The 13447-nt window shown below is 39.7% G+C and overlaps 1 protein-coding gene across 1 annotated transcript; it reads right to left on the bottom strand.

Moving 5' to 3' along the window:
- LOC311008116 (WD repeat-containing protein 76-like) lies at window positions 1-12008 on the bottom strand (the record flags this gene model as incomplete). The annotated part of the gene is made up of 26 exons (XM_084001551.1): window positions 11890-12008; window positions 10920-10951; window positions 10695-10800; window positions 10470-10540; window positions 10277-10381; window positions 10050-10136; window positions 7940-7995; window positions 7717-7798; window positions 7565-7633; window positions 7338-7444; window positions 6412-6540; window positions 6256-6325; window positions 4693-4800; window positions 4522-4605; window positions 4313-4405; window positions 3820-3878; window positions 3393-3510; window positions 3098-3193; window positions 2809-2849; window positions 2521-2674; window positions 1273-1431; window positions 994-1109; window positions 760-858; window positions 489-641; window positions 340-393; window positions 1-256 (listed from the first exon to the last, which is right to left on the bottom strand). Exons 1-26 carry the CDS (start codon window positions 11963-11965, stop codon window positions 1-3), a joined length of 2580 nt encoding a protein of 859 aa, XP_083857677.1. The 5' UTR covers window positions 11966-12008.
- Window positions 12009-13447: the final 1439 nt, after the last annotated feature.

A 13447-nucleotide genomic window follows, 5' to 3' on the forward strand; every position in this document is an offset into this window, starting at 1 on the left:
TCAGTCAGAGAAGACGTGCAGACGTCCTGTTGAGTTGCCCCCCAGTAAGGCGTTCCTTGTGGGGTGGAAAGCAGTGACGGACAACACAGTGCTGAGGTTCTCGTCATCCATGAAGATGTGCTGTAGCGGGCCGTTTTCATGGTACACATGAACCCTCCGAGGCCTCGTCATGCTTCCCACCACGAAGCAGTCTTCCTGTTTGGGGTCCCACACTGCTGTGATTTTGCTCAGCCAGCGGCCTGTTTGCATATCACATCTAAAAAATAAAGAGAATGGGTGTTAGGTACGAGAGAAGCAAGAGCTGATTTGATAAGTTTAAGTTCAAATGAATGAATTTACCTGAATTTAGTCACTAACGGGGACTCCGTTGTCATTGCAGTTGTGTCATATACCCTGTAAAAACAGAAAAAGATTAGACATTGAGCAGGATTTGAAAAAGTAAATATAGTTAGTACGACAAATTAATTCCAACTGGTGAGCTCCTTTACCTTATGTGGTCATCCATACAGGAAGTGAGAACTCTGTTCCCTGTGCAAGGGGAGAAATAAGCACTGGATATGGACAAACTGTGGCCGTGCAGCTGGGAGACTGCCTGGCTGTTGGTCTTCTTCAGGCACCTGCTGTCGTAAATACTCACCACCCTGCAAACACGACAAAAAGATTCATCTATTATAATCAAAAAACAAATAAATAACTGTAATCAGACAGGTTTACATGGGAAAAAAGAGAAATAAAAATAAACAGTCAGCCTGCTTGTACCTGCTTTCTGCAACAGCAAAGTACTGCCTCTGTAAAGGATGGACGCTCACACAACGCAAAGCCTTTGGGTCCACTGAGTGGAGAGACTCATGGGAATTTCTGAAGAGAAAATAACCAGTGTAACATGTTATTATTATCAATCATTATTACTGTTGATCATGATTATTATTATTGTTAACAATAGCGAAAATAAACAAGACTTCCAACTGATAATCGCCAACTGATATACGTTACCCTGGGGTGCGCCTGTCGACAATGGCAACGTCTCCATACCAGTTCCCAACGACTAGTGTTGAACAGTCATGTGACAGGAAGTCAAATGTTTTCAGGCCGTTCTCAATGTCGTACACCTGAAATAATAAACAAACAGCATCATATCAATAGGTGGAAAAAGACACTTTGAATTTGGAGTAAATATGCTGAACAGATATAATAAATCTTTCTTAAAAGTCAAGCTTGCTTTTGCACTATTAATTTCAAACATGCACATTCCATGGAGGAAATTCATCTCACGTCATCAAAGTTGGCCTTCTCAACGTCCATGCAGCGTAGAGATCCGTCGTAACTGAGAGTCAGCAGGTGTGAGGCGTTGGCCCTGGAGAACGCCATGCAACCCACTGCTCTAGTGTGAGGTTTAAAGAGCAGCACGCCATCATCACCCCAGTCAGCACCCTGAAGGAACAGACACATGGGGCGGGAGGGGGGGCATGAATAGTTGATGATTTGTTGATTCAATTTGGACTTGGAGGAGTCTAATGACTGCCTCGTCGTCGAATCACCAGAAACGTCACACGCTGTTTTGCGATCAAATTGGTGTATTGAATAGAGTTCTTGTATTGTTCAGTGTTTCCATTCATTTTTGCACTGAATCGCAAAACCAAATGCGCACAAGCCAAGTGTGACGAGCCGCTGCAGTCGTCTGAGTGATACAGGCGCCAGCTAAGTTAACTAGACCAGGGGTTTTCAAACTGTGGGGCGCGCCTCCCCTGTAAACATTCAAACAAAAGACGAGTTACGTGTCATTTGCACGTAGGGCTAAATGATAAATTTTTTTGCAGTATAATTTGCAATTATACTACAATATGATAAAACACAATCTTGTAACACACAGGCTGCGATTATGCTCGACTTATGTGTCAGGGCCTCAGAAAAAGAAGAGCGTCAGGTGTGCTGCACAGCGTCAGGTATAACTTCATATGAATGCAGCTCAAAGCGACCCGGTGCCTCCCACTGTGACCAAGCTCAGATAAATACATTGGATCAGCAGTAGCCTACCGCGTGTCCTCCCGCATAAAGCCGCAATATACCTGAGCTCTTAAAAAACGTGCACGTCGTGGCAGAACTGAAAACAGCTGAGTTTTCCACTACTACAGCTGAACAGCTGACATGTGGTCAAGACATACAGTGGAGACCTGTCACAGTGTCACCTGCGCATTTCATTAATATAAACTTCAACCTCAGACTGTCTGCTTCCTAGATGATCACACAGGGAGAGCATGTACTGTAGCTGCTTGAGTGATGAGTGACAAATAAGCCTAAACATTGATATAGAACTCAGTAACACAGTGCTTTATGTTGTCATGATAATTAATATGCTGAAAAAGCTTGTAAATCAAACAAATCCTACAGGAAAGACCAATTTATGTTTATCACCATTGTTTTAGTCATAGTAACTTAAATAAATAGGCTATATTTAATTCTTTTTTTTCTTGCCCTCTACTGGTCAAAAGACCCATTTGCAACAATATTAATGAGACCTACCACATTCCAGAGGCCAATATTCCCCAGCTTGTCTCCTGCAGCCATCAACAGGCTGCTGGTGCAGGGGTGGAAAGCAGCAGAGTAGATTCGTTCCTTCACCACTTTGGCCACTCTGTCCTCATTTATCCTCATGGTCTTCAGGGCTGAAGTGTACCTGCATCAAGACACCAGTGTAGATTTTATTTCCATCAGTATCAACATGTGTTGTTCAATTATCAATGTATTGGTCAAATAGCAATTACTGCCTTTTTATGCTGCAAATATCAGAATCAAAACTTTAAATCTTACTCTTTCAGATCAAGCTCCACCTTTTTGTTTTCTTGCCAGTCCTGTGAAAAGAAAAGTAAGTACATGTTTTACTAATTGATTCACAAGCTGCAAAAGATAACAATTATTTGATCAGCAAAGATGCTAGTTTGTATATCTTGTCTTTGGGTATTTCAAAACTATTTAAGCTTTAACTGTTATTCTGTGCACCACACTAAAACCTGCAGTTATGTTTTTTATCAAATAAATTCTAAGCGATCTGATGACAGCATGATACACCATCACAATAGTGTAGAGAGGTGACTCCTACCTCACAGCAGAGCTCCAGAAGTTGTGAAGGCACCTTACTTCCTTCTTCCATGTTGACTGGATCCATGGCCAGAGGTCCAGCAGACTTTTTGAGTGACTTTAAGGCAAGAAAAATAAAGTGAGCCACTCAACCCAACAAAAAAACAACAGTAGTGATACAGAAACACAAACATTTAAGCAATGAGAAGTATTAAATCCTGTGGTGTTAATTATTTCCAAGACTTTTTCATTCCCTTTAGGTCATGTGAAGTGTCATGACAACAACAGTATACATATTGTTAATGTACATATTTTACCCGTGTATAAACCACTGTGTGCGGGGAATCAGTGGGAAGAGGCAAGACCTCTGCCTCTTTGTTTTGGAGACGAAGAGATTTGCGAACTGGCAGGATTTCTCTAGGAGCAGCCTGTGGCCTGCAGATACAGAAACAGTTTAAAACTACACACACACACACACACACACACACACACACACACACACACACACACACACACTAATAAAAAAAATTCTTTATGTCAAGAAATCAATTACTTTCAGTCAGATAAGTGATTGATCATGTGGATCAAGTTACTGTCATGAATTCTAATGATCAGTTCCCATATTAAGAAATCAGTTGCATTACAATGGTCATGAAAAAAATTGCTCTATGACAAACCCCTCCTCCAGATTCAGAAACAAGGGCTGCGCTGAATTAATACAGCCAGTGTTACAGCCAACTGTACCTCTTGAGACCCTTCTGTGACGCCTTTGGCCGTGTCAAATCCTTCAGCTCCTCAGTGGCCTTTTGACAAAGAAAACAACAGTTAATGTCCCTCCTATCAGATCAATGAGAGGAATGAGTCATGAGATGTTGTGCAAAATGCACATAAGCCATCTGACCCTCTCTAGACACAATGGATCCAATTCATTTGAACTGATTTGTTTAGGGAATATGTGCAAATACTGACCTGACTTTAATGTTCATTAAAGATGCTAACTTATTGTAGCTTTTCTCTCTTTGATTAAATGGGGTTCAGTCCATACTTTCACAAGTCAGAGGCCAGTTTCAAGAGACTAAGAGAGATTAATATTTATCCAAAATTGAAATGAAATTAACATTGAATTACTAAAAGATTAAGAATACCTGTAAAAGCAAATTTGTTAACCCTATAATCAAGAATTTAAGAAAACAGGAGTCAACCCTTGTGGCTGTGACTGTCCCACTTGGGTACCCACCTTGAATAAGTTGATTGAGGACAGGAAAGCCTGGTTCTGTCTGATGTTCTCCAGCCGCTCCAGCTCATACGCTGAAAGTCCCATGTGTCCATTCTGTGTTGGACAAAGACACATCACTGACAAGTCTGTTGAAACCTTCAGTAAGGAGTCATGGACAGGACAGGATGAATTTATCATCATGTTTAACCTTGCAGGTCCTTCACACTTACAGATGTATTCTCCACATCACTGTCAGACCTCTCCTTCTTAAGGTCCTTTGTCTTACTGTGTTGGACATCCTGTGTTTTTCTTTTCTGTAAAGAAGAGATGAGCATGTTAACAGCAGAAAGAAAAAAACAAAGCGATTCACAGTTTCTCTGTGTTTGTGGTCAGTCTCTTACCCTTTTAGTCGTCGGTGTTTCTGTGGGAGAGACCTGATAGCGTTTAGGAATCAAGGCGTTTCGAGATGACCGTCGGACCCCTTCCTCCTCTTTCACAAGAATCCTCTCCTGCAAGGTGTCATCCATTAAAAAGGGACTTGACTGCTAACTCAAGTAAGTGCTAACTAATTCATCTAGTAAAGTGGTTTAGGTTGTGTAAACTGCTGCTAGCTTGGTGCTTAATGCTATAGGTTGTTGTGTCGAGTTTATACCTGCGATAAGCGAGCTAAGATACAAATAAAGGGAAGTGAATGACAGTGGAGCAATTGTCATTTACTGCAAATATAATGTCTCCTGATGTTAAATCATGTGGAGTCGGTTTTTTAGCTTCCAAACACACAAACAGCCAAAGTTAATGTTATTGAACGGTCAGTCGACACATGCAGGTTTAGATAACGACAACATCAAATTTAAACATCAGACACTCACCACTATTTTTACTTTGACCACAGCTTCCCGCGGTGACCGTCTCGTCGACATTTTAGTTCACTTCTAAAGACTTTTTAGGAGCTGTTAGTTGGGAGAAAAATGGCAGCAGGTAACACTCAGGCTCTCTCCACCACTGGTCTCTAATGATTACAACATGAATGAACACACCGGGAGAATAATTGGCGCCACATGCGAAGAAATGTTTTGTAACTAGTCCCTCCCCTTCCGCGTTGTGAAACAGAATCCCGGCAGCTGATTGGTTAGAAATGTTACGTCATCAGCATGGTCGGTTGTTGTCCTCTGCCAACAGCCAATCAGCGCCTCTCATGCTAAACTCTCGTCTCTCTACGTCCATGCTTCAGTAGTGCGAGGGCTAGAGGCTCCATCTTGTGGCAGAACTGTGTTACAGCTGTGGCAAAAAGCAGAGACTCAAGTTTTATTCATAGAGGTTTTATTCAGTAAAGTGATAAAAAAAAAAAAAAATGTGATAAAATGAGAACCGTATGTAATTTATACTGCCCTCATTGGAAAACAGCCAAATTAAAGTGTGTTGAACTGTGAGGATGCTCTTGTTGAGGAATTTGTAAATTTGTTATTATCGATGTCTCTGTGTAGGCTGAGTGTGATTTAATGCATTTTCTTCCTGTATCCATTAATAATTATCTTAAACACAACACCAGTGACAGAGACAAATATGAAATTACTTTATTGATTTTTATAACAAGAACAGAAAACACACAGCACAGACATGTTGCGAGGGTAAAAAACAAAACAAAGATTTTATATTGTAAGATAAGGACAATTAAGTTCTGTTGTGACCCATTCTTATTATCATGACACTTGTGGGAAGAGGTGAACCTTTTCTTCTGTTTAATAGTTTGATAGCGTCTTCCTACATTAGGCTATCTTTTGTGAAATTAGCCTACATTTCTAAGCACCTGAGCTGACACATTTCTTTCATCTTGAACTTCATTAGGTTGTTTACTTATTTCTGTTTAGCATTCTGATTTTCTGTCAAGTTCTTGTCACTTCACTTCAAGTGTGGACTATGTTGGTTGTTTCATCAGTCCTCTGTTGTCATGTTGCTCCTCAGGCTAAAGGTAGAGGGTATGAAACGCACGCAGCCAGTCCACACATGTTTTTTCCTCTTTCAATCAAAAAATACCTGATGGGATAAAAAAGAAAAGTTTTCATGCTCCTTGTAACCAGCCATCACACTGAAACACACACACAGGCTATGTTTATATTTACCCGTCCTTTCCCCAGCCGGTGCCCCAGGAGTTCTTTACAATCCAATATGGCATGCCGCTCTCCTCCGTGCCGTAACCCACAGCCAGAACTGCATGATTCACCTTGTCTGCTGTGTTCTTACACTGGGTGCTAAACAGACCACATTGATGCTTTTAGATCAATAGAGTACATGCCTTTTGTAGAGTGAGTGAGTGGGCTGGTGTCTTCCTGCAATATCATATTTTATCTTGTGTGTGCAAAGATGTGTTGTAGGCCTATAGCTGTTTCTGTGGAAATGCTCATGACTGACCCATGAAAAAGAATCACTGAAATATAAACAGTTAAAAATTGTTCAAGTTCCAAAACATTACACTTTCAAGAGTCATCTCTTTCTGGGTTACTATTACAAGAGAGGGCAGAAAGTTGTGGTGAAGTGAAGCATGAGCACTCATAACTGTAAGCACCCTAATAATAATAATAATAATAATAATAATAATAATAATAATAATAATATCAATAATCAGACCGTCACATTTGTCAGTCTATGAATAGCTCTTACTTAGGGATGGACATGCTCCAAGTCAGCAGACATTGCGATGTGCAAAGTCTCCGTAAAATTCAGATTTTATTCTCTAATCGCTACATTTGGCTTGACACTGCTGTGGATGGGTAAAAGAAATGCAACCAAAGTATGAATGCTAAATACGCAGAGATAAAGGTGCAACAAAATTATCATTGTTATCACTAAAAAAAAGTTTGTGTATCAATACAAAAGTCTAGAATATTTGATTTGCTCTGCTTTTCAATTTCTGTACTCCTGGATCATGCAAAAATATACCATAGTTTTAAGTGCAAAAGGGACATAGACAGAGTGACCACTGAACACTTAATCATTTCAGAGCACATGTTATTGATGAGTTAATAATATTTTTAAGGTCTTGTCTCACCTTGTGTAAACACCTTCTTTGTAGTGCAGAAAGTCAGCCGTGACGTCAAAGCCGAGGGTCACAGGATTGAGCCTGGCCACAGCATCAACCATGGCCTTTTCATCATTCTGTGGATGAACAAACACACAGGAGGAATTGTGCTGTTTAATATGAAAATGAACAAAAAAAAACATTTGGTGTGATTTGGTTAGCAGGTACCTCTTAAAGGACACTTAATCTTTACTCACACTTGTTATATTGACAACATCCAGGACAAAAGCAGATGCTAGTGCAGGCTCAAAATGGCAAGTGTCATCCTAAAACCATAAAAGATGAATTTACAGTTTTATTACTAAACAAATATATAAATAAACTTTAATACAGAAAGGTCATACAGTACATAGCCTTTGTAGGGATAGTCCTCTTCTGCCATAAGCCCTTTGTTGTATTTGATGTACTCAAATGCCTGGCTGGGGAGCCCACTGAAACAAACCATGATGTTTTATTATCTCACTGGTTAAAACCTTTTACACAAGTATTCTTATAATTAGTGTAAGTTAAAATGTCTCATCATACAATACAGTATATAGCTGTGATTATTAAACATAAAACCACTATCTTACCCCATGCATCCATGATTGTTAAAGTCCTTGGCACAGTCAATCAGCTGCTGCTCCGACTGAAATGGAAATAAACAAACTGCATTATGGCTTCATACAAAAGAGCAAATAGAGCCATGTATGGCATCCAGCTCAGCCCAGTGAACCTTGCTGATGCACTTAGTGCCAGGTGTTAAAGCACACTGCAGAGACAATCTGCAAGGGGATCAGCAATAACAGCTGAGCATGCATCATCACCTGCACGAGTGCTTTTGTCAAGGCAAGGAGAGTGAGGAGTGACACGGACACTGATGACTGCCTGCCTAGGAGCGGCAGCTCTCAGACCACTATGCAGTTTGAGTTAACCAAACAAGCTTTCTCTCTAAGATAGCTCTGCTCTAGCTCAGCTTCTTCCAGTGTGAAGTAAGTGGTAGACTGTTAAGCTATGTCTTCAAAGTAGCTTCACCAGCACTACACCCAATCTATGTCTCCTGAACTGCTGTTCACTGTTGAGTGGCAGTTAAATGAGCTCCGAGCTGCATGTACTGTAGTGACAGGAAGTTGCATACAGTAGCCGAGACTGATTTGCATTACACCATACACATCTCACATGATGCACAGACTACTTGAGAGAACAGTTCAGAGACAGTTTTGTTCCAGATAAATCGACTGCGAGATGGGAAAATGGTCTGTGCCACTGCCACTGTCACAATCCCAGCTCAACAAAACAAATACTTCCAAGTGATTAGTTTGTATCCATGCGTGTCTGCAGCCAAGAGCAAACAGAGACAGTAGGAGGATCTGTGGGTAATGCATGAGAAGTTGAACAGACACAGAGCAGTGGGAGAGCGCAGGAATACAACAGGTATTTTCCAATCAGTGTGTACAGAACATTTACAGAACATTATGTACAATGACTTCAACGGCCAAAAAAGGTGTGCACCTGCAACCACAGAGCATTTGCACACACATCAGCAGAGCTCTCAAAAGTCCCACCTACACAGTGGCAACCCAGCAAGTCTGACATGGGCCAAATTAAAATTACTGAGCCTGTAGTGATCTGATTATAGGACATACAAAGAAAAACCATCATTTATAATAGCAGCCTTTGAAGGTAGCGCACCCATTTTTTAAATCTTTGCTAGCAATAGGCATTGTTGTTCCATGTATGAATGACCATCAGACCAAACATTCCGTTTTGTTTGATCTGAGGTATAGTGACAATTTCCAGCCGTAGCAAGTGCAACTTTTGAGATAGAAAGGTCATCCTGGGCACAAATTGAAGCTTACAAACTTGGCAAGTTTTCTATATACATGTGAAGCAGTGATGATTGAGAAAAATTTCATTTTTGACAAGAATTTGTCGTACGGACGGAAATTTTTTTGTCTTTCTGGAGAAATTGTGGGTGATTTTTTTTTAAATAGCATGGCAGCAGGTCCCAGAAACTTATTTTTTTACTTTCCCCTATGTTTCATGATACTCCCTGCCAAATACCATACACTCATGACTATTTGTAGTAACTAAATCAGGGCTTACAGTATTTTTACTGGGATTTTGGCGCTTTGGGCATCAAAGGGTTAATATTTAAAAATGCTCAAGGGATATCACCGGGCACCCTCTTGGATTTTGAAGAGGAAGCCCCCAGCTACAAGAAACAGCAGAGAAAAAAACTTTATCAGACGAAACAAGGTTCAACCCCATGGCTCCCGGACTAATGTAAGACATGTCTGATCAGAACTCCACTTTTCACAGGTCTGAAAATCAATACAGGGGTTTTTGCACAAAACCGGCAACCAGTACAGTGGACTTCAGTTGTTGAGTTTGCAAACACTGGCTCCCAATGCTGAGAATATGTCCTTTAAAAGAAAAGGTTATCTTTACATGGTCTGACTGCAGACAGCATGAGCTTTTACTTTTGGCAAACACAAGCACATGATGGTTTTACATAATACTCAGACATGGTTGGCACATGATAATAATCTTAATCGGCATGACCACTCATTGCTTGGCATGAGTTTTTAATCTGAGAATTTCCATAACACAAGGCCTAAAAATGACCATTATTACTTACATCCATACCTTCAACATGTATTAACTGAATGTATTAATAAATAATAGTCAGATCGATCTTACCAGAGATATTAGCTTCCCAGTATTGATAGCATTCACGGACTCTAAACAGCCTGTGGTGGAGAAGGTCCAGCAGCTTCCACAGTGACCCTAAAGACACAAACACAGCTCAAACAACTTGTGTTTAAGAGTCACTGCACCACCACATGATGGTAAATTGCTTGGTAGGTATTCCAAATTCTTGGCTTCACAATCTAACAAAGTTCAGCACCGTATCATCATCATGATACCTGATTCTTCACAGGCGTCACAAAGTTCCCCTTCATCCTCCAGTCTACAGACTCAGGGTACGGTCCAGTACTGCTGACATGACTTCCTTTAGTAGCTGAGCAGTTCTACAAGAGACCAGAATCATAACATAGCAATTAAAGATCAAAATAATAATAATAATAAATAAAATGAAATATATAAAATATGTTATACCTGTGGCACCGTTGAAAGGAAGAATTTCCTGAACTCCTCAAATGTCATGTCTGAGAACGGATTCAGGCCCACTGTGAAACATCAACAGCTCTGTGAGATGATCCCTTCATTAACTAATAATAATGTATGATACAGGTTATTTTAAAATGTGTGGTTTATCGTCTGTAATCACAATTGGCATTTTAAACATTATGATGTAAGAATTAGTTCAGGACTGTACTGTACTTGTGAAGGAGTGATTTCCAGCATTATGATGATCAATTCTTCTCTTATTCTCAGTGAATATCTGGAGCCGGTGGTGATAGTCCTCACTGTCGTAAACTTTGTTGTGCTGCATCATCAGAAAAAAGGGGCGTATAAATAGGAGTGAACATTATGAATCCAATCAACAAAAAACTAAATATCAAGAATTATGAATCATTTTCAGTGTCTTTGTTATCATGAACCCACCTGTGACATCCACTGTTTGAATCGATGTTCCTCTGATGGGACAAAATCAAGTCCACAGTAAATAAAGCAGCCTGACACCTATGCCTGACACACATCAAACTCTCAGTTCAAGCTTTCATTACTTATAATCAGTGGGTTTAATGTAGCATTTAAGACTGATTTATTAGTATCTATTTTGTTTCAATATTAACATTCTACTCTACTATATTTATCTAAACATACTTTTTATAGTTTATTAAATTCTGCTCAGATACAAAGGCTACATGTTCACCTGGACGAGACAGTTTAATGCTATTGCACTTAAACGCAACAAAGATTACCCTCAATGCATCACTTTAACTTAATGAGCACTTTTACTTTTATAGCTAACTTAATATCGCTGCCAATTACATAGCCTGAGTAAACTTTCAAATGTTATTGGAGGATAACCCCTTGAGATGTATCATCTCGTCTTCCAGGGGGTCCTAGACATACAGTAGATAGCCTACAATCAGTCAGTACAATACACATACACACAACACAAAAGATACACTAGATGCTCACAGCGGCTCCCAAATCCCTCCCGCCCCACCCACCATACCCCATCTGCCCTGACCTCACCACAAGGGCAAAAAAGAAATCAAGATAGCCTACATCAAGTTAAAAAAAGAAGAGTTTAATTAATAAAAACAGCATGGTGTCCGAAACAAGGACGTTAGTGAGTAGTAGGCTATTTTTTTTTTTACTATTTAGGCTACTACTAATATTTACTCATTTTTTACTTATGTAAACGGACTGAATGATTTCCCAAACTGCTTGCGGTAGATAGGCTACATAATAATTGTAAACATCGACATTATGTAAACTAGTGCTGAAAAATTAAAGCTACAACACAACAGGGGATAAATTGGAAAATGTTTGCATTTTACATTCAGTAAAGCTGAACGATTAAAAAAAATAACCGTGTCGCTGTATTTAAATGTTTACTCACCTTCGAGTAAAACCAACGGAGTTAAATGAACTAAACTAAAGACGGTGGTAATGAAGAAAACAACACTGAGCGCCATTCTGCCCCGCGAGCTCGGACAAGTGTAGAGAGGGTCACATGACTGGAGCTCTTACATACTGACAACTCAACAACCCCCCCCCCCACACACACACACACACACACACACACACACACACACCAGCCTTCAAGACACTTCTCCCCCTGAGAAAGAATAGATTTATTAACAAGAGGTAATCGGGAAAGAGTACACTTTTATACAAAACTGGAAATACTACTCAAGCTGTTGAAATAGACTGAAATATAATTCTCATACCACTGGGTATTGCTCACTGCAAACATCTGATGTGCCTGTTAGAGGATAAAGATTCATGTGCAAGGGTGGGGTTTGAATACAGTACACATACCGTTCTAGATATAGATTTGATTTAAACACGTGAAAGTGGCACATGCCTGCCACTTAAGCTTTAGGTGTCCTTCTATACAAAGCCTGTAAAAAATACATAGAAATATTCCAAGAATAAGCACAATATTACTACTGTATAGTTCCTGCTAACACGCTGGAATAGACAGGATACAGAATGTGTTACACTTATAAGTTGTTTTCAACATTTGTTTTAAAGTATCATACACAGAAAAAAGTTATTACAGAGTTGAACGATCATAAGGATAACACATTTCAAGGGATATGTTTTTTTTTTTTTAAACACATTGCACATTAGTAAATGCATCAGACTGCCTGTACATAATATTGTACACAGCAAATATTTCTGCTTCATTGGCAAATCGTAGAACAAAATAGTTTACATACTTTTGTGGTATATAATCCATTTCATGATTAAGGCAAAACCATAATGCACTGGCCAAAGAGGATTAACCATAAAAACTATGCTCTCGCTGTCTGAGTGTAAAAGCTGGGAATTTAACTTCCTGAAGTGGCTCAATATTGGTTACATCTGCTACATACACTGCCCGGTGCTTACACTGTATATACATCACGTTGCCCACCAGGGGAATAAGGTGATAATAAGCAAAAGCATAAAAACCCATCTCTCCTCCAACTCAGTTTGTGTCAGTTTGACTCCAACATGGCCAAATGCCCTCGTGTTTCAGTGGCTACGTAAAACATCAGAGCACATGATTCAGCTTTAGCCACCGCAGCAGTCCCACTTTTCACCTCCTTTCTTTCTCTGAGTTAAAAACATTTTAATTTCAAAACCTAAAAGTTCAAATCTTTTGAGATTTTTGTGAGATCGCACCCCATTCTTGATACTTTTTTAATGCAATAGCCATCCAACATATTTACATTCAATAACTTCCTCTCTATATATTAGTTTGAATTGGTAGTGGCTGAATTCAAATCAACCAGAACTTTACATGAATGTTCATGCAGTGAGAGGATTAACAGATTTCATACTTGAGGACAAAGAGGCTGAAGAAATGGCTTCTGTACTAATAAGGCAGAATGTCTGTATGGGGGCTTTAAATGAAGTTGCATTGCCAGAAAAGTGGGGGTCGATCATCTCTCATGAATGTCGTATTA

This window comes from Trachurus trachurus (assembly GCF_905171665.1).
Source record: "Trachurus trachurus genome assembly, chromosome: 3".
In the NCBI taxonomy this organism is placed as follows: domain Eukaryota; kingdom Metazoa; phylum Chordata; class Actinopteri; order Carangiformes; family Carangidae; genus Trachurus; species Trachurus trachurus.